At 40.9% G+C, this 27,038-nt stretch overlaps 1 protein-coding gene across 4 annotated transcripts in view; it reads left to right on the top strand.

Annotated features, from left to right (window-relative positions):
• ARHGEF10 (Rho guanine nucleotide exchange factor 10) overlaps window positions 1-27,038 on the top strand; it is a 199,537-nt gene that overhangs the window by 31,628 nt on the left and 140,871 nt on the right. For all 4 annotated transcript variants that reach the window (XM_089679527.1, XM_089679526.1, XM_089679524.1 and 1 more), the window contains exon 2: window positions 17,832-17,925. In XM_089679527.1, the coding sequence (XP_089535653.1) occupies window positions 17,871-17,925 (55 nt within the window). In that variant the 5' untranslated portion in view covers window positions 17,832-17,870. The remainder of the gene's footprint in view (window positions 1-17,831; window positions 17,926-27,038) is intronic.

Genomic DNA, 27,038 nt, shown 5'->3' with positions numbered 1-27,038 from the left:
GCAAGACCTGAAAGCCTCAGATATGTTCAGGTACATATACAGTAGGAGGACTTTCTGTTGTCTCCAGTATTATAAAGAAGGATTGTCTCCAAGCTATAACATGAATATGCAATTCTTTCCACATAAGTGGCTTATGTTCTTATGTCCTACACAAGTTTTTCAACTTCAGCATGCCTTATCTTCACATGTTTTAACTATGGGGTATTGAAAACTCCACTGCTGCTCTATACATGAAACTATCATATTCTTGAACACATTGGTAGCATTCCACAATGTACAATAGATGACAAACACTGTTTTCTCTGATATTTAAAATCTGGCTTCAAACTCAAGTGTAAGAAATCGCATCCCTCAAGCATCTGTTAAGCAGATTTTCTGTACCAAGCCTTTTTCAGTCGCCTGTTTTCTCTGTGGGGTTGTTGTTTTGTGTGTAATTTTGGACAACATCTGTTTTCTCAGCACATCAGAAATAAGCACTTTCAGGCTTTAAGTAGACGAGTATAAAACAAGCGTGCACATGTGTTTGAGTTCGATAAAAGGGTGTACCTTTACCTTTTCCTTGATGTTCCCTCCGGAGCATTCCTTCTAATTAAGAGAGATGCCACACACTGTATATAAAACAGCTATAGGAAGCACAATACAAACATAAGTATGTTCTTTTAACATTTGATTGCCTTTAAAGTGTACAGTATATTATAAAACAAAGGGAGAGTGCACTGGCCTTGTGCAACACCTTCAATAAATTATTAATAAAATGACTTCAAATACTCACAAAGGTACTTGAAGGAACAGCAGATAAAATACAGCAACCATCCTAGTAAGGATCACCTCAGGTTCTGCAAAATATGGATGATCACCTTAAGGACCTTGAGGAAGATGGCTGGACCCATTAACTATTTTATGATATTGAAACAATGAACAGTCCTATTGTATATATGATCATTTGTATTTTTGAGACCTGAATTGATCCTTACCAGAATGTGTGATGTATTTTATACAGTATGTTACTCCTTCAAGTACCTTTTGTGAGTATTTGAAGTCATTTTATCAAAAAATGTGTTAAAGGTGTTGCACAAGGTCAGTGCGATCTTATTTTGTAGTGTTCTTTACTGATTTTCTCTCCTGATTCTGATGTAAACCTGTCCTGAACCTGATCTAAACCTGACCTAAACTCCTGAACAACTACTGTGTCAATTACCTGTGAAAACAGAGCTTCAATTCACACTGCACATGAAGATTCCCCCAGTCTGACAGGCTGCGCACAGCCTACACATATGGAGGGGAAAAGGAGTGCCTTTTTTTTTTACCAGCTGAGCAGTGGTATGTGATGTGCTGAGGAACCTAGAATACATAGGGGGGGTTGGAGGGAAAAGTGTAGAAAAAGTGAACTTCCCTTTTAAACTCCCAAAGCATTACATAGTTTCTGAAAGCAAGTCAAAATAGTGGCAAAGCCGAAAACCCCATCGTCTAACTATAATTCTACAGCACAGATGTCAAACTGGCAGCCCTCCAGCCAAACTACAAGTCCCATGAGGCATTGCAAGATTGACAGTGACAAGCATGACTCCCAAAGGTAGCGGCATGATGGGCCTTGTAGTTTTGCAACAGCTGTAGGGCGGCCAGTTTGACACCCCTGTTCTACAGGATCATGTGTTTGTACCTTGGACAATTGTTTACTATCCACATAAACAGCTGGCTGTGATAAATTTAGTATATTATGGGGTCAATTGACTAAGAGATAAATACTGCATGAGTTTTTGAGTTAAAATAACTGATGCAGTATTTATCTTAATAGTAATCGATTCACAAATAATAGTTGTTTTGCAATATCTATCACTTATACTTAGCGTTCTCTTTGGCAGGTTTTTTTTTTCTTTTTTTACTTGCTGTCACTGCACCAGAGGAAGAAATAAATGCACACAAGTATGAAACTGAAAACATTCCAGTGTGCTTTGTTTCATAGAACGATCTTGGGTGAAATGTTACAATTTATTTTCATTCCTGAGCTCAGGGCAGAACATTTCCACTCTGATACATTGTATAATCTTACCTTACTGGCCAGTACCCCTCATTTTGTTATTTTGTACATTGCAAAAATACTGTCTGACTACTGGCAGGTGATAAATACCAAATGTGTGTGTTCTTTAGAGAATTGACTGTAATGATTTTGCTTTTTTTTTTTTTGCGTATTTACATCACTTTCAATATTTTACTCTACTTTGATGAACTGACTCATGTAAAATTTCTGAAAAATGGCTCACATGACCTTCATATTGCATGCAGTAAGCTTTACTGATTTGACCCCTATGTTTGCAAAACAAATGTAAATCCTTTGGGATAACAAGTGGCTGAGCGCATCCATGCTTATAGTTATTAACTTCTTACCACCCATGTAACGTAAATGTGCAGCAAAGAGGGTGGCTTTACTGCCCACACACCGCACATATGCGTTCATGGGTGGCAGAGCTTTCTGCCCTGAGGGCTCCTGCTCGCGTGACCACTGTGAGAGCCAATCGTAGTGGTCACATTATCGGCAAATCTTTCCCACCCCACTGGGCATACAAACCTTATTAAAGTGACCACATGGCTGGGCAGGAAGGGGTTAAAATGCATGCTATCTTTCCTGATAAAGCATTGATAACTTTTTGGTCATGCTTATTTTTAGAAATGCTATAACGTAGAACTCCATTCAAAACCTTTTTATATCTACAGTGTGTGTATATATGTATGTATGTGTGTGTGTGTGTGTGTGTGTGTGTGTGTGTGTGTGTGTGTGTGTGTGTGTGTGTGTATGTATATATATATATATATATATATATATATATATATATATATATATATATATATATATATATATATATATATATATATATATATATATATATATAGTGTGTGTGTGTGTGATATATAAATAAATTTATTTTAGGTACTTGTATAGCGCCGTCAATTTACGCAGCGCTTTACATATATATATATATATATATATATATATTGTACATTCACATCAGTCCCTAACCCTCAAGGGGTGTGCAATCTAAGGTCCCTAACTCACATTCATACATACAGATACTATGGACAATTTAGACAGGAGCCAATTAACCTACCAGCATGTCTTTGGAGTGTGGGAGGAAACCGGAGTACCCGGGGGAAACCCACGCAGGCACAGGGAGAACATGCAAACTGCAGGCAGGTGGTGCCGTGGTTGGGATACCAACGACCCTAGTACTGCCAGGCGGAAGTGCTAACCACTAAGCCACTTTGCCGCTAAATATCAATAAAGAAATTTTATTCTCTATTGACTATAATTGTCAAGAGCTGGCCCAAGTAGTTTGCAAAGTAACTAGTTGGGTTGACATGTATCCAATGCTTTCCTTGAAATGACCCTTCAATTCTATATCTACTTAGTACTGTAACATTCTGGTATGTGTCTGTTAGTAGCAGACAGGTGCTTACTTGTTTAAAGTGTGTGTTTTATTTTTGAGGGTAGAAAACCTTACCTGATCATTGACCTTGGACAGATATGACCTTTCACAGACCTAAAGTAAAACTGTTCTTAAGCATAGTCCAGACCTATATAATTTATCATCTCGTTAATCACTCAGTTGAACAGCTGTTTGTTCCATTTTGTGTTGGCATCTTTACCTAAAATAACCCAATTCAACAGTAGTTTGTGTTTATTGCTCTCTCCCTAGGCCATAACACAGGTTTCACTGTCTGGCTGGGAATTTTGATTTCACTGCAGCCACAAAACTTCCTAAGGCGAAGTTCAAATATCTGCTGCCATGAAGGCCGCAATTTGCGCAGGCACGAGAACCCATTCATTTGAATGGACTCCCATGTCCCGGGACATAAAGGGAAGAATTTACTGCACTTCTTTGGAAATCGTGGCCCACACGGAAACCTCGGTTCCCAGTATGGTTGCGATTTCCAGTGTGGGCGGCCTGCCATTAGAATTAATGGCACCCGCCCATGGGTCCTGCATTCCTTTGTGTGTGCGGTGGGACTGCAGGTATTTGTGCAGGTCCTGCAGCGGCACCACCCGCACAGATGTGGTCTAAGCTTAAAAGATGAAAAATTAAATGTACCAGCATCCATGCAGAGAATAAAATCGGTTTAAGGCAAAATTGGTTGATTTTAAATATACATATCCATAGATAGATCTTATGCTAGCACTTCTGATCCTTTTTCTTTTTTTTTGTCTGTGCACAAAACATAAACCATATAGGAGTTTAAACCATATAGGAGTTTAAACCATATAGGAGTTTAAACCATATAGGAGTTTAAAATGCCCAGTGAAATTACTGGCCTCAGGTGATACACATAGATAAAACAAATCCTTCTACATACGTTATACCTGTTTATCTGCAGTTTTCTTTACAGGGACCACAGTCTCCTAATGTCCTAATGCACTGTGATTCATAGACATTTGCCTTTTTGAAAAAATCCTATTTTCACCTTTTTTTTTTATCATCTTTTGCATCAACATCATACTACTGATCACCTCCAACTTTTTTCAGACATTTCTGTCAACGTGCACTCACTCCAGTGTTAGTTGCAAACTATTGTTCTGGACTGTCGTCTTGGTGATGAGAATGGTGGACCATGCCTGGTCAAGGGCTACATGTTGCAAAATGACAAAGCAGGAGTACAATTGGTAGGCAGTTGTTATCTTATAACAGTAGAAAAAAATAGATTAAACTCCGGTTTCCTCCCAAGCTCCAAAGACATGCTAGTAGGTTAACTGGATCCTGTCTAAATTGGCCCTAGTATGTATGATTGTAGGCTAGGGACTTTAGAGTGTACACCCCTTGAGGGTTAGGGACTGATGTGAATGTACAATATATATGTAAAGCGCTGTGTAAATTGACGGCGCTATATAAGTACCTGTAATAGTAGTAGTAGTAGTAATAATAATAATCAGAAGAAAGCAACTTTTGAAATGTTTCAGCATGCGGTTTTCAATATACGATTTATTTGGTTTCAATTGAAAACAACAATACTTACAAAACCATTCATGAGTAATCATTACATATTCATGTAACATCAGGAAATACGGTTTCAATAGAGCTGGTTCACCTGTAATATTACAAAAAAATTCAGCTCATGTTTGGTACTGTATTAGAGAGGCATTGAACTCCAAAACAAAAATGTAACATATTACAGCTTTCTAATCATTAGATGTTGTGGCTGCCTTTGTTTATTTTTTTTTTATGTGTTTTTCCTTTGTTTGACCTGGTGATCCAACCACTAACACTCTTCTTTCTTAGTGTGTCTGCATTCTGGATGAAGTAGTACAGCAGACACCCTTGGGCAGCAGTATTGTCAGTGTGAGGAGAGGGTAGAATTAGCAGATTTAGATGGACTTGAGTAACAAGTTGAAGCTGAACTTCAACTCACACCTTATAAGCAGTTATAGTAAAAGTTTTTCTTTTCGTGATAAAGAATTTACATAAATTAATAACAACTGACCATTGTAAGCACCCCTGTCAGTGTGAAATAGTTTGTCTCAACCCTCATACTGTTCTGTTGTCTGGGCAGCTTGGTCTGTTAAAGCAAGTTGGAATATAGCAAACTTACCAGCAAAATAACATACTTTCCCAGGTTCCCAAAAAAAACAGTAGAGCCCAGAAACCACCGATGGTGCCTAGATCACTTTTATCAGAAAAGCCCTTCACTAAAAATATTCCTCAAATGCCACAGAGAATATAAGTTCAGTCCTTTTTGCACCAAATGTCTTTGCAAATTTAGTTTTTACCAAATAAAAGTAGCAGTGACATCATCACTTTGTAGTACATAGCCTGCACAGAGAGCAGAGCTCTGGGAGGGACACGGCACCCCCACCCACTACAGGCTGCCTGCAGAAAACTACAGGAGGAGGTGTATACTTTGCACAAGGAGAGAGAGTTGCAGTGACAGATCAAGAAGAAATACACAAAGCATACCAAGATTTGAAGCAAGAATATACACAACTCTTGTAGTTCGACAATATTTGCTTATTCCGGAGTTTAACTTAAAAAAAAGTAACATTTTATTTAGGGACCAATCGCACCACAACACAGGTGTGCTGCAGCAATACATTTTCATACATTTAGCTAAGTTGCAGTGCTCTGATGTAGGAAGCTCCTTTAAAATAAATGAGCTTTGGCACACAATCAAATGTGGCAGTCTGCATTTTTTTGCAGCACAACACACCACACATGACACGTGTTGGGCAGCGCCACGGTGCTATTCGTTACCAATGTGTTTAACGTGTAGTAACCCACGCATTCACTATGCGTTACCACACTGCAAGTGGTATGTATGGGCTCTAACACCTTAAAGCTTATATATGTATTTTAGTGATTTGATTTACAAATGCTTTAAGTTGCACTTTAATCAGATGGGGACTCCTCTGATTCATTTGCTTGCACGTGATTGGATGATGGATGTCAGCAGAGCTTTTACTCATTTACTAAACTCTGGAGCAACTGCTCTTGCAGAGTGCAACTGCACTTTGCAAAGTGCACAGTTCATTTACCTTTTAGTAAATCAACTCCTAAGTGTAAAATGTCATACTTTTATTTGCCAATGTGAAAGTCCAGGTCTGATTCTTTTAGAAATCACTTTCTCAGGTTGGTCCTGATATTCTGCCTATCTTTAGGTTTGAACAGGGTTTCTAAACAAAGGGCCAGTTTGCTGTCCTTCATACTTTGGAGGAGGGTGGACTGTGGCCATTTGGAGTAGAAATTGCCAATCATCAATGGGAGTAGATAGTGTTTCAGCCTTGGTGGTCAGTGGAAATAAATTACATAGAGCTGGCAGTCAGTAGGAGGAGAAATAGTGCCCCATCGTAGGCATCAGTGGGAGAAATAGTGCTCAATCGTTTATATCTATAAGAGAAATAGTGCCCCACTGTTGGTGTCAGTGGAAGACACTCTGCCCCATTGTTGGTGTTCATGGAGGAGAAATAGTGCTCCATCGTTGGTACTAGTGGGAGGAATAGTGCCCCCTCACTGGTGTCAGCAGGAGACATCATGCCCTATCATTGGTGGCAATGAGAGGAATAGTGTCCTAGGGGCTGAAAAACGGCAAACAAACATCCACAGTTTGGAGACCACTGGGTTAGAAAATTTAAATCAATGTGTCATAACATTAAATTTAGAAATGATATGCTCTGAGGAAGAGGTACATCCTCAAAATGCGTCAGCTATCCAGATGTCTACAGTCCTCCACCAGACTACCTTCAGGGGTTTTGGACCACACTGCATCTCTTGTGACATGCTTTCCATTTGATTTTAGTTCTCTTGTGAGTATTTTACTTTTTATCAATAAATCTAATTTTTAAAGGTAATGCACTAGGCCTGTGCGCCCTCCTTTTGTCTCTTCATATACAGTTAAATTTAGAAATGTGCAAACAACAAGAGCAATGAGAGAAGGTGCTCTTCAGAACTGATTCTCCTCATTCCTTGGCTCATTTTATATTATATTCTACTAATTTTGATCTCCATGCTGTCTTAATTTTATTAATATGTGTCATCTAAACAGCATGTAAGCAGATGTTTTTACTGGGATTAAGTGATGTCACTGTGGCAGAAGGCCATTTGCCTCAAAGTATGATGATGTGATGAGTACCTAGGAAATGAATACACTTTATTTTCTAAAACGGAGGTATAGCACACACAGTATAGGGTAAAATGAATCTCATTTAAAGACCAACTCTAGGGAACCTAAGAGCCCTCCCTTACAGGGGGATTGTGCCTGCAATGGTTAACTACTCATTTATCTCCTCATGTCAAATGCATCAGTCTTGATGACTTCAGAGGACTTTGGCCTGCAAGAATTCAGGGGAGGAGAGGCTGTAGGGATGGACTGGTCTAGCAGCACAAAATAGCCTGCAGAAGAGAAGGATAGGGTAAGTAAAAGGACTTTACCAAATCCCCAGATTTAAAATATTTTAAATTAAAAGTCCTTAGTCAGAGCAAGCATCTCAATGTGTCTTAGCTAGAAAACCTTCTATACTTGGTGATGTGGCCCTTTCAAATTGTGACTAATGAACTGTCTGACATGTGGCCCTGGTAGCCCCCTCTCACCAATGCTTTAAACTTAAGGTCTGCCCTATAGCAGTTTCACTGCTAAAGGGCAACCCTCCTGTGCAAAATCACCTGTATATATATATAATTTTGCACTTCCACCATAGCATGCGCTTCACTGACGGATCGCTTCTGCTGTTACAACTCTACGAGTGTTGGTGAATGGTTCCTGGGCAGGAGACGGAACAGAGCTCTGCCTGTTTTAAACCAGGCAGAGCTCTGTTCTGGTGTGTGTGTGGGGTGGGGTATAGGGGTGAAAGATCGTGTGTCCCTGCAAAACTGGGAACATGATCCTTCATTTCCCCTAGTAAAAGCACCCCACCTAGTGTACACCAAACACATAGCTAGGCACACAGTTAACCCTTTGATCACCCTAGATGTTTCTCCCCTTCCCTGGCAATGTCATTAGTACAGTGTCAGTGCATATTTTTAGCACTGATCAGTGTATTCGTGTCACTGGTTCCCACAAAGTGTCAGTTATTGTAAAAATGTCTGCTGCAATATTGCAGTCCTGCTATAAGTCGCTGATTGCCGCCATTACCAGTATTAAAAAATTAAAAAAATTCCAGTGAATGTCCTACAGTTTGTAGATGCTGCACTTTTGCGCAAACTAATCAATATATGCTTACTGGTATTTTTTTTATCAAAAATATGTAGCAGAATACATTTTTGCCTTCATTTTATGAAGAAATTAGATTTTTAAAAATGTTTTATTGGATATGTTTTTTTGCAGAAAATAAAAAATTTTTTTTTTCAGAATTATTGGTATTTTTATGTTTAAAATGCAAAAAAATTATAAACACAGAGGTGATCAAATACCACCAAAAGACAGCTCTTTTTATGGGGAAAAAGTTACATTAATTTCATTTAAGTATAGCGTTGCATGATCGCGCATACCATAATGCCAGGTCGCTGAAAATGGCCCGGTCAGTAAGGGGGGTAAATCTTCCGGTGGTTAAGTGAAAAACCCATGAGGCTAGGCTGAAAATTGTTAACCGAACAGAGGGTGCATTCAATCAGATGAAGGCACTGTTATGGTATTCTGGCTGCTGATGGTAGTGGTTGACGTCAGTGACGTCACTACCGGTCAGGCGCATGGGCACCATACCACCTAGTCCTGCAGGGGACACGGAAATACACGCTCTTGCTGGGCGCTCTTCAATCTGCACATGTACCAGGATGGAAGCAGAGCCTGTGTGTCCATAGTCCCAATGCTGGCGGCTGCCTCCGGGACTCTGGACTTGAATCCTATAATGAGAGATTATTATTATTATTATTACATCGAGTTTATATAGTGCCAAAGGGTTTGCTCAGCGCTGTACAATAGAGGAGGGGGACAATACATGAAACAGTACAGCAACAACAAACAGCACAGGAGGGGTTAGAGGGCCCTACTCTTTCGAGCTTACAATCTAGGAGGGAGGGGGTAGTGGTACAGGAGGAAGTGGCTGTGGGGGATGGAGTGGTAGGAGGAATGAAGGAGGATGGATGTTAGGTAAGGGTGGGGTAGGCTTCCCTGAAGAGGTGAAGAGAGTTACTATGCACCGTTCTTTACTCATTGAACAGGTGGTGAGTGGAACACTGCTTTCGCAGAAAAGTAATTATGGCTTTATGGTTGTCAATATTTGATATACCTAGTGACTACCACATTGACTGTCTTTCATGTCACTTATTCGCTACAGGATGGGGACAACTTTCATTATACAGCATGGATATCCTTCTCTTTACATTAGATACACAGGTGAAACTCGAAAAATTTGAATATCGTGCAAAAGTTCATTTATTTCAGTAATGCAACTTAAAAGGTGAAACTAATATATGAGATAGACTGATTACATGCAAAGCAAGATAGTTCAAGCCATGACTTGTCATAATTGTGATGATTATGGCTTACAGCTCATGAAAACCCCAAATCCAAAATCTCAGAAAATTGGAATATTACATGCAATCAATAAAACAAGAATTGTACATAGAACAATATCGAACCTCTGAAAAGTATAAGCATGCATATGTACTCACTACTTGGTTTGGGCCCCTTTTGCAGCAATTATTGCCTCAATGCGCCGTGGCATGGAAGCTATCAGCCTGTGGCACTGCTGAGGTGTTATGGAAGACCAGGATGCTTCAATAGCGGCCTTCAGCTCTTCTGCATTGTTCGGTCTCATGTCTCATCTTTCTCGTGGCAATGCCCCATAGATTCTCTATGGGGTTCAGGTCAGGCGAGTTTGCTGACCAATCAAGCACAGTAATCCCACGGTCATTGAACCAGATTTTGGTGCTTTTGGCAGTGTGTGCAGGTGCCAAGTCCTGCTGGAAAATGAAGTCAGCATCCCCATAAAGCTCGTCTGCGGAAGGAAGCATGAAGTGCTCCAAAATCTCCTGGTAGACGGCTGCGTTGATCCTGGACTTAATGAAGCACAGTGGACCAACACCAGCAGATGACATGGCTCCCCAAATCAACACAGACTGGAAACTTTACACTGGACATCAAGCATCTTGCAGTGTGTGCCTCTCCTTCTTCCTCCATACTCTGGGTCCTCGGTTTACAAATGAGATGCAAAAGTTGCTCTCATCAGAAAAGAGGACTTTGGACCACTGAACAACAGACCAGGTCTGTTTTTCTTTAGCCCAGGTAAGACGCTTCTGACGTTTGTTGTTCAGGAGCGGCTTGACAAGAGGAATACAACATTTGAAGCCCATTTCCAGGATCCGTCTGTGTGTGGTGGCTCTTGATGCACTGACTCCAGCCTCAGTCCACTCCTTGTGAAAGTCCCCAACATTTTTGAATGGCCTTTTCCTGATAATCCTCTCCAGGCTGCGGTCATCCCAGCTGCTTGTGCACCTTTTTCTTCCACACTTTTCCCTTCCACATAACTTTCTATTAATGTGCTTTGATACAGAACTTTGGGAACATCCTACTTCTTTTGGAATTACCTTTTGAGGCTTTCCCTCCTTATGGAGGGTGTCATTGATGGTTTTCTGCACAACTGTCAGGTCAGCAGTCTTTCCCATGATTGTGATTACTACTGAACCAGACTGAGAGACCATTTAAAGGCTCAGGAACCCTTTTGCAGGTGTTATGGCTTAATTAGCTGATTAGAGTGGGACACTTTGAGCCTAGAATATTGCACCTTTTCACAATATTCTAAATTTCTGAGATTGTGGATTTGGGGTTTTCATGAGCTGTAAGCCATAATCATCACAATTATGACAAATCACAACTTGAACTATCTTGCTTTGCATGTAATGAGTCTATCTCATATATTAGTTTCACCTTTTAAGTTGCATTACTGAAATAAATGAACTTTTGCACGATATTCAAATTTTTTTAGTTTCACCTGTATAATAAGGGAGACATCTAGTCCGCATGCTGGTGGTGAAGAATCCCTATATTACACTGGCAGGGCCCTGCCATTTCAACTACAGATGACGGATGTCATATGGAGAAGTCACTATTGTCATAAAGTTTTTCCCTAAGTGTTATCTCTGGACATTATTGTCAACTCATTAGTCAAGAACCACTCATCCCTGTTGAGAAAGCTATATTTTTCTGCATGAAAATGTGTGTCAATACATCACATCATCAGTTCATTGGTGCTTATATTAGCAATCAATTTTTGTGCTGCATATGTCTTTTATGGATCCTTGCCCTGATTTGAATCAGTCACTAGCATACTAGCATTGTATAGTCGGGCTCCTCAGTCCATGTTATTCTGGTGCCAATGTTTCTATATTTGCATATTTGATGCCTAGCCTTTTATGGTTACAATTTTTGTGTACATCCACTATATGGCGGTGTTTCCAATGTGCCTGTGCTGTATATACACTAGACCTAGTGTCATTATCTTTATAGCACAACTGTACTCATGGCCGGTCATGACGTCTTTCTTTTAACAATTTTTTGTTTTAAGTCATACTTTTTGGTATTGTCTCATTTTGTGGTGATGGCTAACTGTGGTATTTACCTAAATGTCTAACATGTGCATTATTTGCAATAAAGCATAATTTTTGATACATTTTTGGGTATCGATTTCTGTCCATGATGTAACCGCTTTTCTTGTGAATTTCTTTTCACCCCCCTTTTTTTGCTGGAGGTAGCGGTTGTCAGAATACTAGAGCCTGTCGGGGGAATTTGTCTATCTACACTCTATAGTATAGATGGAAGAACCCTAGTATGAATGTGAGTTAGGGACCTTAGATTGTACGCCCTTTGAGGGTTAGGGACTGATGTGAATGTTCAATATATATGTAAAGCGCTGCGCAAATTGACGGTGCTATACAAGTACCTGAAATAAATAAATCTATTTAGTTGCCTGCAAGCTGGACCAAAATAATCTATTAGTGTATGGCCAATTTAACATGTACCCTCTCATAACGAAGCCCTAATCACCTACTGTTCTCCTCTCCAGTGAAAGGGCCATTTTTGCTCACTAGGGTTCTGTCTTGAAACAGAAGGTTGATAGGTAGGAAAAGCTTGTCCCTACAGTGGCATAGCATAAGCTGCTAGTAGCAAAGGTAAACTAGAATCAAAAGGCAATACAAGAATATTTTTTGTATGTCTAAGAAAGAAAGTCCCTAAAGTATAGGTAAAGCCAAAACTTTTTTTATTTTATTAAATAGTGGTAAAGCAGGGAAGGGTTAGATTGCTCTCTCCTTGAGACATAGCAGGAAATGAGAGGTTACAGAGTGTCTCTGATATAGGATTTTACCTCACCTCTAGTCAGGGTTGCTGTTAGAAACTACGGGGCCCCATACAGTCAACCCAACAACCCCACCCCCCCAAAAAAACAAAACAAAAACAAAACACAGTTCACTATGCTTCAGTTATGAATGAACACAGTGAGTGATCGGTAGGGATCACTCGTGTTCATTCAGGAAAGGGCTGATAAATGTGACATATTTACTTGACTCTACCCCACTCTCCAGCATGAAAGATCCTATTGTGTGCTTGCAGCTGCTGGTGAGGAGAGGAGGGAAGCAGGCAGCACTGTGGGGTGGGGGGCCTGGGTAGCAGAGGGAAACGTATAGGGCACAGGAAGGGTGATGGGTTTGGAGCAGGGGGGGGGTCTATTACTGGAACTGATCCCCTGTATGGCTCTGTCTGCAGCAGCTGAAAGCCATCGGGAGGGAAAGGAGAAGAAGCCAGCTTTCACCTGCGAGGGAGCCATACAGGAGATCGGTGCCAGTAATAGCCCACCCACTGTGTTGATCACCCTCCCTGCCCACATCAGATTCACCCAGTTGCCTGGGCCCTGTACAGTACTGGTGGTACCCCCTTATCCATGGCCCTGCCTCTAGTAACGTTTTAGATTTACCCTCACTTTCTGTCTTGGTGACAATGGTTAACAGAGAGGTGAATCTCTCCAGCAAGGGGTCAGACAGCAATACAAACCTGACAGAGGGTCTAAAAAATTGCCTTGCATGGCTGCCTGCTCCACATTTTTGATGAGTACAATTGGTATGTATGTAAAACATGTACAATAATTATCAGATATTTGGACAATTAAAGCTGTCCATACATCAGATATAAATATTCTGATTAAACAGCAAAAAATACCAAATATATTCTTAAATGCTACTAGTGTGACTGGATAAATCTTGGTGATGTAGGTTCAATAGCAGCTGGAAAACTAGGGCTTCCTTCCCAGGACGGGTTAATGGTGTATATCACATCAACGCTCTTTGTCTGACTCTGGAAGAGTACAGTGGACTGTCCCTTCTCCTTCCTCTGGCACTGTAGACCGCATTTAAACTTTACTGAAGTTGTTGCACAGTCACTGCTCTGCAGAGTGAGGATTGTGTGTCTATGGAGTTACAGACAGGAAGCCTGGGATGGGCTTGGCTCAATCTGGATTTCAGTCCATGCCTGACATACTGTTTACTCCAGAATATGGAGAAGCAAAAGTAGGCTAGCTGCATGTCAGCAGCCAAGCAGTCACATCACCCAACATGCTCGTTCATGTAATACTGACTTCTGTTTGCCAAGAAACTGATGCTGCAGTGCAAACATACAGTCATTCAAGGGGAAAGGATATCCAAACCATGATGTTGGCACAGGGATCAAAGTTTTTGCTTTGGCTGGACAGAATTTTTCTAAGGATTTGTGGAGCAGTGAAGCCTATACATTTGTCCATCCTGCTGCCTGCGGTCACTGTGATTATTTGGCTGGAGAGCTACATCTCTGCATTCCTCTCCTTCAGCGTATGACAGAGTGCACTATGTAAAATATCTGCTATTAGGTGTAAGGAGCATGGGCAGGCATGTGATAGGGAGAGGGAAATTTAGCTGCAGAGAACATGTGTTGTATATAATACTTGCTGTGTATACCACATTACTTCGGAACATGTAACTCACTAATTCATAGGTTGAAAGACTTTGGGATCTATTTATATTATATTCAAAGAATGAAAGGCACACGATTTCTCTCAGCAATCACAAATTCTGACCGTATTTTGCTTCATATGTTGCTTTCCTATGATCATCAGCTCCATCTGGTGGCCATAATGCAGTATTTTCCCAACTGTATGTCAGGAAAGATCATAGGATATCAACCTATTATGTAGAATACGGTGACAACTGGGCAAATGTTTTCGACATTCATTCAGCATTTTTATAGGCCCTCTTGCATTCTGCAGCCAAAAAAAACAAACAAACATATTGTATCCTCAGAACTCTACACTTGTGGTTGACAGTAAAAATACCTTTTTGAAATGCAGTCCAATTTGCTCTATCAGGTAGAAAATGCTAAATCCTAAATTGATCTTAAAAAGTAGAGGTTACTCTCCTGAAGAATATTTTACAAGTAGTTATTTATACTTTGTATGTTTAGAAATACATTTATTAAAAATAAATCTACTTTGTTAGAACCAGCTTGTATGGACATTCTTTTAACACCTTTTATATTATGGAAACCTTTATATGATATACAGTATTTATATTTGGGAACAGAAGATATGTATGCAAACATATCAAGTCTTCCCTCTAAATATTTATGCAGTAAAGTTACTACAGCGCTTTGATTAAAGTGTATGTGCACCTCAACATTGAACTTTTCTTATTTACTCCCCTTTCATCTGTTTAATATATTGTCAGAAGCATTTTGTTATATCTGTTTGATAAGCGCAAAAAAAAAACTGTTTTGTCAGACATTTAAATCTGTCCTGTATCTCCTGCAGACTTCCTGTGGTATCTCAAAGAAACCTCCTAGTTCTTATCTTGGACTATGGTTGCCAACCTCCAGAAATGAAACTGACTGACACGGCACCAAAACTTTACTGACAGAACCACCTTTCTTACTGACAGTTTTCATTGCAAATATCAATATTTTAAGCTACAAACATGTAGCTAGTGCTATTAGCAATGTGCTTAAAGTGTTATTAAACCCAGGACCCTGCATTCACTATATCTGGTCTCCCACAGTACACAGAAGATGGAAGTGAAATTATTTTAGTAAATATAAACTGCTAAATACCTTTTCTAATCAGCAGTTAGAACAGTCTTGTGACTTCTGTCAGTATCCAGCAGAGCACTGGTTAAAGCTTGCAAGAGAAGTTTTAATTTTGCTCTAGGAGGATGAAAAACCCCTGACCACTGTCTGGACAGTGCTAATTGGCCCTGTGCTGATCACATGCACTCTCCAAGAAAAAAAATAAAAAAGCCTCTCTAGCAATACACACCAGACTAAGCATGTGCAGAGTCACTCCACACAATGTCTTATCAGGAGATAAGAGGGGGACACTGGAAGACGGGGAGGATCAGAGACGGCAGGATCAAATGGGCTTTTACACAATACAGAGGATTAAGCCCTTAGTTTCCACAGTGAGGTATAACAAGCATGCTTTACTGCATATACAGACTGATTGTACTGTTGTGGGTTTAGCAACACTTTAAGGTATAACAAAAAACACATTTCTCCTTTTACTTGAAGGTTAGGTTAAAATTAATCTGGCAGATTAATTAAACTCTGCAGGCCCTGATGTAATGGGGACACTATGGACTCTGATGTAAAGGGGAGCTCTGAAGACTCTAATGTAGGAGGGAATGCTGTGGATTGGTGTAAAGGGAAACACTGATGTAAGGGGATCTCTGGTCACCAGAGCCTCCCCCCTTCCCCAAACACACACAGGAGTCCAGTCCACAGAACTCCCCTTTTATATCAGTTCACAGTGTTTTCCCTTACATCACACTCAACAGACTTCCCCTTTACATCACAGTCCACAAAGTTCTTCCTGACAGTATAAGGGGGAACTCTGCAGACTCTGATGTAAAGGAGAACACTGCAGATCAAGGGAAACTTTGAAGTAAGGTAATCTCTGGTCACCAACCCCCCCCCACAACAGAGTCCACAGCGCTCCCCTTTACATCAGCGTTTCCACTTTTACAATCGGATCTGCAGTATTTCCCTTTCCATAAGAGCTGGAGTCAGTTGCACTGACTCTGATGTAAAGGGGAACTCTGAGGACTCTGATTTAATGGGGAACCCCAGGAACTCTGAGGTTGGGTTGACTCTGACCACATACCACCTTATGGAGAGTGAATACACTAACATACTGGGGGGTTACTGATATAAGGGGGAAACTTTTTATCAGTGTACCCCCTAACCTTAGTGTATTATTTACTCCCTCATACATCAGTGGCCCTCCCCACCTGTCTGGCTGGAAGCTGTCACTGAGCTGACCTCCTCCAAGCTCCTCTATTTCTTGCTCGTATGCAGCAGAGGCAAGCAGTCAAAAACAGTTGGAGAGGCTTGGCTCTGGCGGCTCCTCTTTACCACCTCCTGTCAAGTTTGTTTTCTTTACCTGCAAAGAAGTATCAAAGTCTGGCGCTACTGTCTTCGGAGGATGACACTCAGCACTCTTATTAGAATGATTCCAAACTCCTGCTGCTCTTTAATCTTAGGTTTACATTTGTGCAGGTTTGCGGCCTGCGTTTGTGTGGACACGGCAGCCCATTCATTTTAGTGGGCTGCCATGCCTGCATTTCGTGCAAAAAACGATGGACATTTCCATTAAATCTGATGCTGCTCCACGGAATCTATCATTGCTAAGGTTTATGGGCATCATTACCAAGTGGCATAGGAGTTTAGCTCCTACAAATGAATCGTATTGGTACCAAAGGTGAGCGAAGAACAGTCAGCTATTGGTCCAATGGAACTCTGCTATTTGTTGTTCGGTTTGTCTCCTTTTCTCCTCCAGAGTCCTCCAGTGACAGTCCCGAGTCCTCCCGCTCCTGAGTCCTGTGCTCCGGCTACCCCTCCTGTCTCGGCTGCTGTGATTCATAAAAGGCCCTATGATGTCACTGCACTCCCGCCTGACTTCAGACCTGCAAATAAATCATCTGGACAGCTTGTAAATTGGCAGATATTTACAAATTGCTGATAAATGTACTGACAATTTGCAACGTCTGTCTTGGATTACTGGGTGTTTGGGCTTTATGTTGAAGAGATTTGAGAGTTGAAGTGGCTGTGTAGTTTAGCAAACAACAGTGGGTCAGGGCTGACACTACTCAGCCTACAAAAAGGTTGTTCGTTGCCAGCCCCAACAGGATTTAGGAACTGAGTGTATTTCTGGCATATCATAGATTCTATGTAAATAGGTTTTTATATTATTGCTGTGATTATGTATTATATGTACTGTATTATTTTGCCATATGACCATTTTTGATACACAAGCATCATTTTAATAGATCTATTGTATGCCCTGTATACATATTCTGAAATAAATAACATGATCCAACATAACCATTGCATTTATTTAATGACAGGATGGCATTTCATGCTGAAAAACTGAAACACCCAGGAGGATGGGAAGTCTGGAAAATTCAGATTTTGAGGAGTTCCCTCCCCCTCCACCTGAAGGTAAAATGAGCTCTAAAATGTTTATTCATTATTTAAATACACCAGCACTTCTATTCTTATGTTTGGACTAAACGCAAGATTAAGTCGTTGGAGCTAACAGAATATTTATTTGAAGTTAAAATATTTATTTGAAATATCTCTAAAATAATGAATGCATTTGTGCATTGTTAATCTGCACTAAGTATCTTTGTCTTCTTCTGCCAGAAAACAGGAATTGCTTATTTTATTTCTGTTTTTCAGATTATATGTGGGTATTTACTGTCAGGCTTAGTCAGTGAGGCAAAATAGGACCAAGCAAAGCATAGTAACTCACAACTACCAATTCTAAATGTATTCTGTGGGTTCCTGAATTTTGCTTGTAATTTGCTATTGTCAAAATTTACTGAAAAAAGAAATCAAAAATCAGTGACCAATATAGCCACCTTTCTTTTCAATAACAGTCACAAGCCTTCCATTCATGGAGTCTGTCAGTTTCTTGAACTGTTGATAATCAACTTTTTGTGCAGCAGCAATTGCAGCCTCTCAGATACTGTTCAGATAGGTGTGCTCTTTTCCTTCACCGTAAATCTCCCGTTTACAAAGGGCCCACAAGTTCTCAATAGGGTTTAGGTCAGGTATGGAAGAGGGCCATGTCATTATTCTTTCATGTTTTAAGGCCTTTATTGGCTAGCCACGCAGTGGAATATTTTGATGCATGTGATGGAGCATGGTCTTGCATAAATATCATGGTCTTCTTGAAAGATGCAAACTTTATTCTGTACCACTGCTTGAAGAAAGTGACTTATAAAAGCTGGCAGTAGGATTGGGAGTTGATTTTGAGTCCATCTTTAACCCGAAAAGGTCAAACTAGTGTTTCTTGTGACCCTGTTGACTAATTGCAACAAAATGTTTGATGATTCTGTGATCGTGCCCCAATATCTTAGCCATTTCAAGAGTGGTGCATCGCTCTGAAAGACTTTTTACAATTTTTGACTTTTCAGAGTCAGTTAAACCTCTTTTTTGGCCTATTTTGCCTGAGGAAAAAAATCTGCCTAATAATCACACACCTTTTTATATATAGTATCTCCTTAGACCACATCCTTGCTCAGGGCTTGAAATTTCCACTCGCCTGCTCGCATTGGTGAGTGGAAATTATAGTGGGGGCAAGTGTGTCCTCAGGGCTGTCTTGCTGAGGAGGCTCGGAACGCAGGGCCTGATCTGTCACTCGCACTGGGAGTCGTCAAACTACTAAATAGTTAAGCAAAATGAAAGAAAGGAAGGCGTGTGTGCTGTGCTCTCTGCCTCCACCTAGAGTGCAGTTCCCAGATCTGAGTGAAGGTAACGAACTACTGCAAATTTTTATAGGACTGTATGTGTGTGTGTATTTGTATGTATGTTCATGTATCTGTGTGTGTGTGTATGTATGTACGTGTGTATCTGTACATGTGTCTGCGTGTATGTACATGTATGTGTGTGTGTACGTGTTTGTGTGTATGTACATGTGTCTGTGTGTATGTACATGTGTCTGTGCGTGTGTATTTCTGTGTGTGTGTGTGTACAGGTGTCTGTTTGTTTGTGTGTATGTACATGTGTCTGTATGTAAACCTACATGTATGAGCGGTTTGGTCAGGTTCAGGATTATGTGGTTATTATGGGTGGTAGAGCATGGAGCATTTGAGGTATTGCTGGGTTGGATAGTAGGTAGGATATGCTTGGTAGAGTTATGGTTTTGTGAGTGAAAGATTATGGGGGGGTTATGGTTGTATGCGGTGCATGGTCTAAGTATGATGGAGTGTTTAGGGGGACATTGGAGGCCCTGATGTAATGTGGGGGGACTCTGGGGACCCTGATGTAATGTGGGTAACATTTAACACTGTCATTTCATGAAATAATTTATGAGGGCGTGTTTAGGGGCGGAATTTGGGGTGTAGAAGGGTAGGGGTTGGGTGGGGCAACTGGTGGCGAGTAATTCTTAAGGCCTGGCTAGTAGCTCAGGACTTGAAATTTTAAGCCCTGGCTCATTACACAAATACGCATCACCTGATATGCCTCGATCCAATAAGCATTCAAGTTTATACAACTTGGAGTTGGACAATATGCATAAAAATTATGATTTGGTCAAAATACCCACTTGACTAATAATTGTGCACACAGTGCATATGGAATTATGTGCTAAAGAAATTGTAATTCTGTCCAGCCAGTCTTGTGATTTACCATACTGCAATGCCAGAAATATTCTGTACCTCACTATGTCCTGAGTCAACTTTAGTTCATCCAGAACAGTCTCCTCAATCATTGGGCAAAGATGATAATGCTGATGTGTTTTTTGGGTGAACAGGTGTCATGGGGGTTGCAAAGCTGAACCAGATGAATAGAATTGCAAATCTCTTGGCATATGAAATGGTTAGCTTGTGTATTTCAACTGTCTATTTAGCCATTTGCCTGAAATTCCACTTTAAATTTTACCCCAGAAAAATATCAAAAAGCAGATGAAAAAAGGCTTCGGTTTAGATAGTGTGGTGGAGTTTTTGTCAGGTTTTTCATTAAAGTGTTACTAAACCCAGGACCCTGCATTCACTATATCTGGTCTCCCACAGTACACAAAACATGGAAATGCAATTAGTTTAGTAAATATGAACTGCTAAATACCTTTTCTTATCAGCAGTATATAGCAGTCTTGTGACTTCTACCAGTGTCCAGCTGAGCACTGATTAAAGCTTGTAAGAGGAGTTATTTTCTGACTGTCCTATGAGGCTGCATAACCCCTGACCCTCTGTCTGGACAGTACTGAAGGTCCTGTGCTGATGAAATGCACCCTCCCAAAGAAAAAATAAATAAACCTCTCTAGTCATACACACTAAACTGAGCATGTGTAAAGTGACTCTTAGAGCTCTGTACTATAAGCAGATGGATTAGGAACCGTAGGAGAAGGGGAGGATCAGAGAAGACAGGATCAAACAGCCTTTTTACACAGTGTGAAGGATTAACCCATTAGATTCCACAGTGAGTATAACCAGCATGCTTTACTGCATATACAGACTGATTTTACTGTTGTGGGTTTAGTAACACTTTAACAAAATGATTATTGGCTGTATGCTTGTTAGAAAGACAAGAATTGCCAACAGAGGCCACATCAAGTACACAGGGTAAATATGTAGACAATGGCTGGTGAGACAACAAAAATACAGCCAAACAAGGTGCATTTAAAGAATGTTCATAATAAAACCAAAACAGAACAGAATGAGAAACCGAACGCTGCCTTGTGAAAACCGGTATAAGAGACACATATTCAAATAAAAGACCGATATGTAGATATCAGTGAAGCTTCTCCAAAAAGAAAAACGAGAAGCCCAGTTGACTAAAGGCTGCCAATACCTGTAGATAACATACCAGTAAAGGAAAACGATCAGAGGGGTACAGAAAAAAAGGGGGGGGGGAGTAGGGCTAGAAAAAAAAGGGGGAGGGGGGGGGGGGAGTCCCAGGGGGTCTTGATAGCCAACTAAATTAAATGGTTAGAAGAAGTTGGCTCTGTCTGGTTTTTTGTTCTTCCTGTCCCAATGAAACCCTTCCACATCATTTTTTGTCTTGATGTCACCAGGACAGGTAGTGAGGGACAGGACTGAAAACTTGATTGACTCTCCCCTACTCCACTAGTAACCACAACTGGTTACAGTGGGATAATAATGCAGTCAATTTCGTGCAGTGCCAGATTAAACTCTGTGCAGGCTCCTAGGTAGTCAAAACCTTGCCCCCCACCCCCCCCCCCACGGAGGTTTCATGTGCACGCCCTCTAGTGGAATAACATTGAACAAAGTAGTGTGCATGTCAGATGCTAGATGGAGATGACCATCACTAATGTACATTACTCATACGTAAGTTGCACCAACATTTTTTTACAAACTGACAGTTGAATGATGAGATTTTAAGAGACAAACTGTAATGTGAAAATGATGTCTTTGGTCTATGTACCTAATTTGTTATTGGGTACATTACATTAAGACTGTATTTTTCTATTGAGTCTTTCATGTACGTTTTTGGTTCTTTGAGTTGGTTCAAGTTTTCTATCTTTTTTTGTAAAGCTTCATTGTAATTTTCTTTCAAGGTCAAATCAATATTATTTTGATGCGTTGTCTCTGGGCCCGGTAAATGGCGTGGAGCTCATAGGCCAGTGCCTACTCTGCCTGTTTGGTAATTCAGCACTGATTACACGTATCTAAATACAAACTGATTAGTTACTGGAGGGGGACCACCAGTATCAGCGAGAGCTCTTCCACTGTGTGATGCAGTACTGTCAGTCTAACTTGAGGAAACATCCTTGTAGGATGAAAAAGCACAGAGAAAAAGAAGAGTGCTATACCTATAGTTTCTTGAAAGCCTCATTACTCCAGAGTCTCATGATTTCTCAGCCTGATGCAAGCAGTGAGCTGGCTCTTTGAGAAGGTCCGAATAATATAAAAATCCCTTGATGGGTGGATTTCAATCTGGAAGAATAGACATTCCTGGGCAGGTTGCATTGGCATGAAGAGTTCCCAAAATAATGCTCACGTGTGTTGATAAGCCTCCATGACTGAAGCCACTAAAATCCAGTGAATGAAAGGGGCAGTCAAGGGACAGTAGCCATGGAGAGAGGAAAGTGCTAGATGATGCTGAATGTCCTCCAGCCAGGAAATGATATGTGCTGTACCTGGCTTGCTCCTCTAGTGCACACTGTTAGAAGCAGTGAAATCGGAGTAAGCAGTGTCAGTATAGGAGAGGAGCCTGTATCTTGCAAGACTGAAGGTAAGGCTGGAATTAAGCTTTAAAGTGACTAGAGTTCATGCACACTGCTTTTACTGCTCATTCTAAGAAAAACATAGGGGCTGAACGTTCAGGCCTAGCTTTGACCCTTCCCTTTCCCTGATTTCATGATGTGTTTGCTAGATGTCTAGTGTTTAAATCTAACTTTAGTACACCTTCTGTTCTAGAGCCAGTTAAGTGTAAAAGTCTGCTTGTTTTTCAATGGTGCTTTCCGCCCCCTCATTTCTGGACAAGGCTTTAGGCTCTGCTTGGTAGCTCTTTGTTCACAAGTGATGTCTTTTACTAGAGCAGAAGAGAAAACGCTGGAGCAGGATGATATGAGGGGGCAGCATTGTGGAAAGGGCTGAAGACAGAATATGTATTGTTCTCATCAAAGGTCCCTTGTCATTGCTGCATGACACCCTCTGAGGCCTTCATAAAAAGGAAAGATTATTTAAATGGCAGGGCTACACAACACATCTTTGACAAATACACATCAGTTGTTTGCTTCAATAGTAGTTAGACTGAGAATTGACATTTTTTTTTCCAGTTCCTTTTTAACGTTATGCTGACACAATTCTCTTTTGTCTATTTTTAATTGATTTATCATTCTGGAATTCATAATATGTTACAGAATTAATATACATCAATGTTGTTCTTGTTTAGTGTAGGAACATTTTTGAGTGAAATCCAAATCTGTAAAAAAATAAGTGCACCTTTGAAGGACAACTGTACTTTTTTAAGTCCTCTAAATCACCCCTGACTGAATTAACCTGCATTAATGCCCCCTACCCAGCTTCTTGTATACCTCTGTAGTAGAGCCATGTCTTTTTCAGTGTTTGCTTCAGCTTGGGCAGAAATTCCATTTGGTACTGGCCACTCCTATCACCAACGAGCCTTCATAGACTTGTATGGCGCCATGCCAGAAGCAGCAGGGCCCATAAAACCCTTCCTCATTCTATCCTAATCAAATCATAGTTTTGTCTAGAGTTACTTTTTGATGAAGGGCATTTTTTATTCTTTCTCTGATTATTTCACAGTGATAAACAAGATGATGGAACAATACTGCAGACTGATGATTTTAAAGCAGTTGTAAAGGCTGTTTTTTTTCCCTTAATAAAGAAACGTGGTTTATTACCTGCTCTGTGCAATGGTACTGCACAGAGCAGCCCCTTACCTCCTCTTCTGGAGTCCCCTGTCAGTGCTATCTCCTCTTCCTCTTCTTAAGAGTGCTCCACAGCAAGCTGGCTGCTGTGGGGACACTCATCTGAGCGTGCTCCCAAGCCAGACTGTGTGTGCATCCATAAACACACACAGAGCAGCCTGGCCATGCCCACTACTCCCTTCCCATAGGATTTGACGAACAGTAGCAGGAGTTGATGACTATTGCTGCTCTCAGAGCCTTTTGTGAGTACTGGGAGAGCAAGCAGAGAGCACAGCGCTAGATCGAGAAAGGACTCAAGTAAGTGTTTTAAGAGGGGGCTTGGGGGCACAGCTATTGGATGTTTTCTACCTTTATGCAGAGAATTCAGGTTGTAAACCTCTGAAAGGAAAAATTAACAAAGCACATCCCACTATAGTGTGTATATGCCTGAATCCAAAGCATCACGTCTGGTTCCTTCCTCTCTGACCCCTCTTCTGTCTGCTATTTGCATGATTTACTTTCTAATAGATTAAAAGAGAAGTAAGGCCAAAGCTTGTTTGGCCATACTTTTCGTGTGGGTCGTAGGAGTGCACAGTCCTCATTAATTATTGTCCCATATTAGTCAGCACTTTCCTCCCTTCTGCCAGCAAAGCCTGTAACAAGAACTGCAAAGTGCTTGCTCAGCAAAAGCATCACGCAATTACAACGCCTGTTGACGTCCTCACGCCCACGCTGTGCTCCAGACCTTGCTGTCAGGCTTCCTCCATCTTGCCGGCTTGCCTGGAATGCCAACAGATGGTCTGCACTACAGCAGCTGTGTATGAACTTCCTCACAGTGGTGATTTAACCTTTGACAAATCATGTCATGCATAACATACTGTGTTTTTGTAAGTTACTTTACCTTGTGTGCAATAAACCTATACTTTTAGTCTACACTTAGAGGCCCCTTTCCTTTTTCTTTTTCTTCCACATGTTTTACCCTGGAACAAGCTTCATATCCAGAGGGAGGCAACCACTGTGGATGGACTAGTTCTGCTAATTATTAAGGACTTCAGTAGCCTAGTCCCCATAATTATTGTATTTTGATTTTGATATTCTACAGCAGTGTTTCTCAACCTTTTCAGTCAAGGCACCCTTTAAAATTATGGACAGTCCTGAGGCACCCTTTAAAATTATGGGCAGTCTTGAGGCAATCCATTCTAAAGTGGGGTGCCTCAAGACTGTCCATAATTTTTAAAAGGGCACCCCATTCTAAAATGTGAAAAACTATTCTAAAATTTTTGTATAATGCAGCAACATCCACACATGTAAACCACCCAACATTAGAGGTGATTTATTCTTCCGAAACAAATACACTTTTGCACACTGGTACTGACTAGTATCCCAATGTGTCTTTTCTCCCTCAGTTTTTCTCCATCACTGAGCTAATGTGACCCCAGAATTAATGGCGAGGGGCATGGGAGAGGCAACCTAGGATGCTGTGCAGGCAGCTAACATCCTCCTTTTACACTGATGATGTAATTGGTTGTCAGGACACCGGTGGGTAGAAGGTGCACAATGAAAACCTGTGACTTTTAGTAACTAAAATGCAGGCTTGTTGGACCCGCTGGCTTGTATACAAGTTTTGGGCAACTTTTAGAGATTTTGCCAAGGCACCCCTGAAAAAACCTTAAGGCACCCCAGGGTGCCTGGAAACCCTGGTTGGGAAAGACTGTTCTACAGTAATATTGATATTCTTACAGCTGTATTCCCTACAGTCACCATTTCATTCTAATTGGTTTTAATTTTATTTTATATTTTGCCATGATATGGATTATCTAATACAGTTTGACAAGGTTCCATAGTTCGCCTATAGTTCTATATATTTTCTTGTGCAGGAGTGCACTTACTTTTGCGCTCTTGTGACCCAGAAACAGCCAACAGTGTGCTAAAGTTTGCTGACGGCTGACTTCACAGAACTGCACCAGTCTCTGGGGATCCAGACAGAATCCTGACCGACAGCTGGCTTAGCCTCTCAGCACACCGCTGAGAGGCTAAAAAAAACTTTTGTATTTAGAACTGCTTTAACTCATCCAGTACAACACTGCAATAATCATTTCTTGTAAGAGACACAGAAACCTGCCTATTTTGTGCTAAAACATTATGGTGGATTTACTAAATTTTATCGGTGCCACCGTTAAACCCCCTTATGGGGTAATTTTACATTTTGTCAGATGGTTGTACGGATATGTAATAAAGCAGAGGGTGAGCTTAGTCTTTTAAACATGCAATAAATATAGATGTTAACCTGTTTGTTTTACAATGCTTTTACGATTAAGATGTGCCATCCATGCACTAAAACTTTCAATCTAGGTATAATTACACATGCTCTTTCCAAGTCTTCTTGTGCTAAGAGGTTAGTATTGACAATTCATAAACTGCTGCTTTTGCAATTTATGCTTGGATAGGATTTCATAGCTTAAAGACAAAAAGGGTCTGACCTAGACCCAAAAAGTAAATGGAATCATAAAATGTATTGTACATTATGAATATACTGCTTTGAAAGAGCAGATGAAATATGCCCAGCATCATTATACCCACTTACTCTAAGCCAAAGGTCTGCAAACTTTCAAAACAATGGGCCAGTTTCCTGCCCTCAAGCTTTACGGGGGCTGGACTGTAGCCAGTGGAAGAAGAAAATGCCAGTATTGGTGTCACGTACCTGGTTGGGGAGCCTGATGTGGAGAGGAGGCGTCCTCTTACTACTCCCGCTCGAAGCCCCTGATAGTGGGGACAGATGGCGCCAAGCCAGGAGTGGCACAAGTGCCGGGTGGGTCTTGAGATCACTGTAGGCAGGTGATGACCCAGAAGATTCAGATGCAGGCCAGGTGCGGGTGCAGGAACATAAGTGCAGCAGCAGGTAGGTATGGCGGCAACCAGGATACAGGCAACGTGCAGATACAGGAACATACGTGCAGCAGTGTCAGACAAGCAAGGTCAGAATCAATTGGGCAGATCAAGTACAAGGGAGCAGGTAAGCGGGTAGTCAGGGATAACACGGGTCGGTGCAGGCGGAGTTCTTTCTTAATCAGGGTCAGATCAGATACAGGCAACAGAATAAGGTTATCAAGTACAGCACATTGTAGACCAGAAGGCATAGGCTAAACTGTGTTGGTGATTTAAATTGCCGGCTTGCGGTGACGTGTATGCTATTGCTCATTCGCGTAACCACACG

This window comes from Staurois parvus, unplaced genomic scaffold, assembly GCF_062004578.1.
Source record: "Staurois parvus isolate SC_StPar_1 unplaced genomic scaffold, SC_StPar_1.0 ptg000226l, whole genome shotgun sequence".
NCBI lineage: Eukaryota > Metazoa > Chordata > Amphibia > Anura > Ranidae > Staurois > Staurois parvus.
The sequence above is the reverse complement of the archived record's forward strand: the minus strand, read 5'-3'. Positions and strand labels throughout refer to the sequence as shown.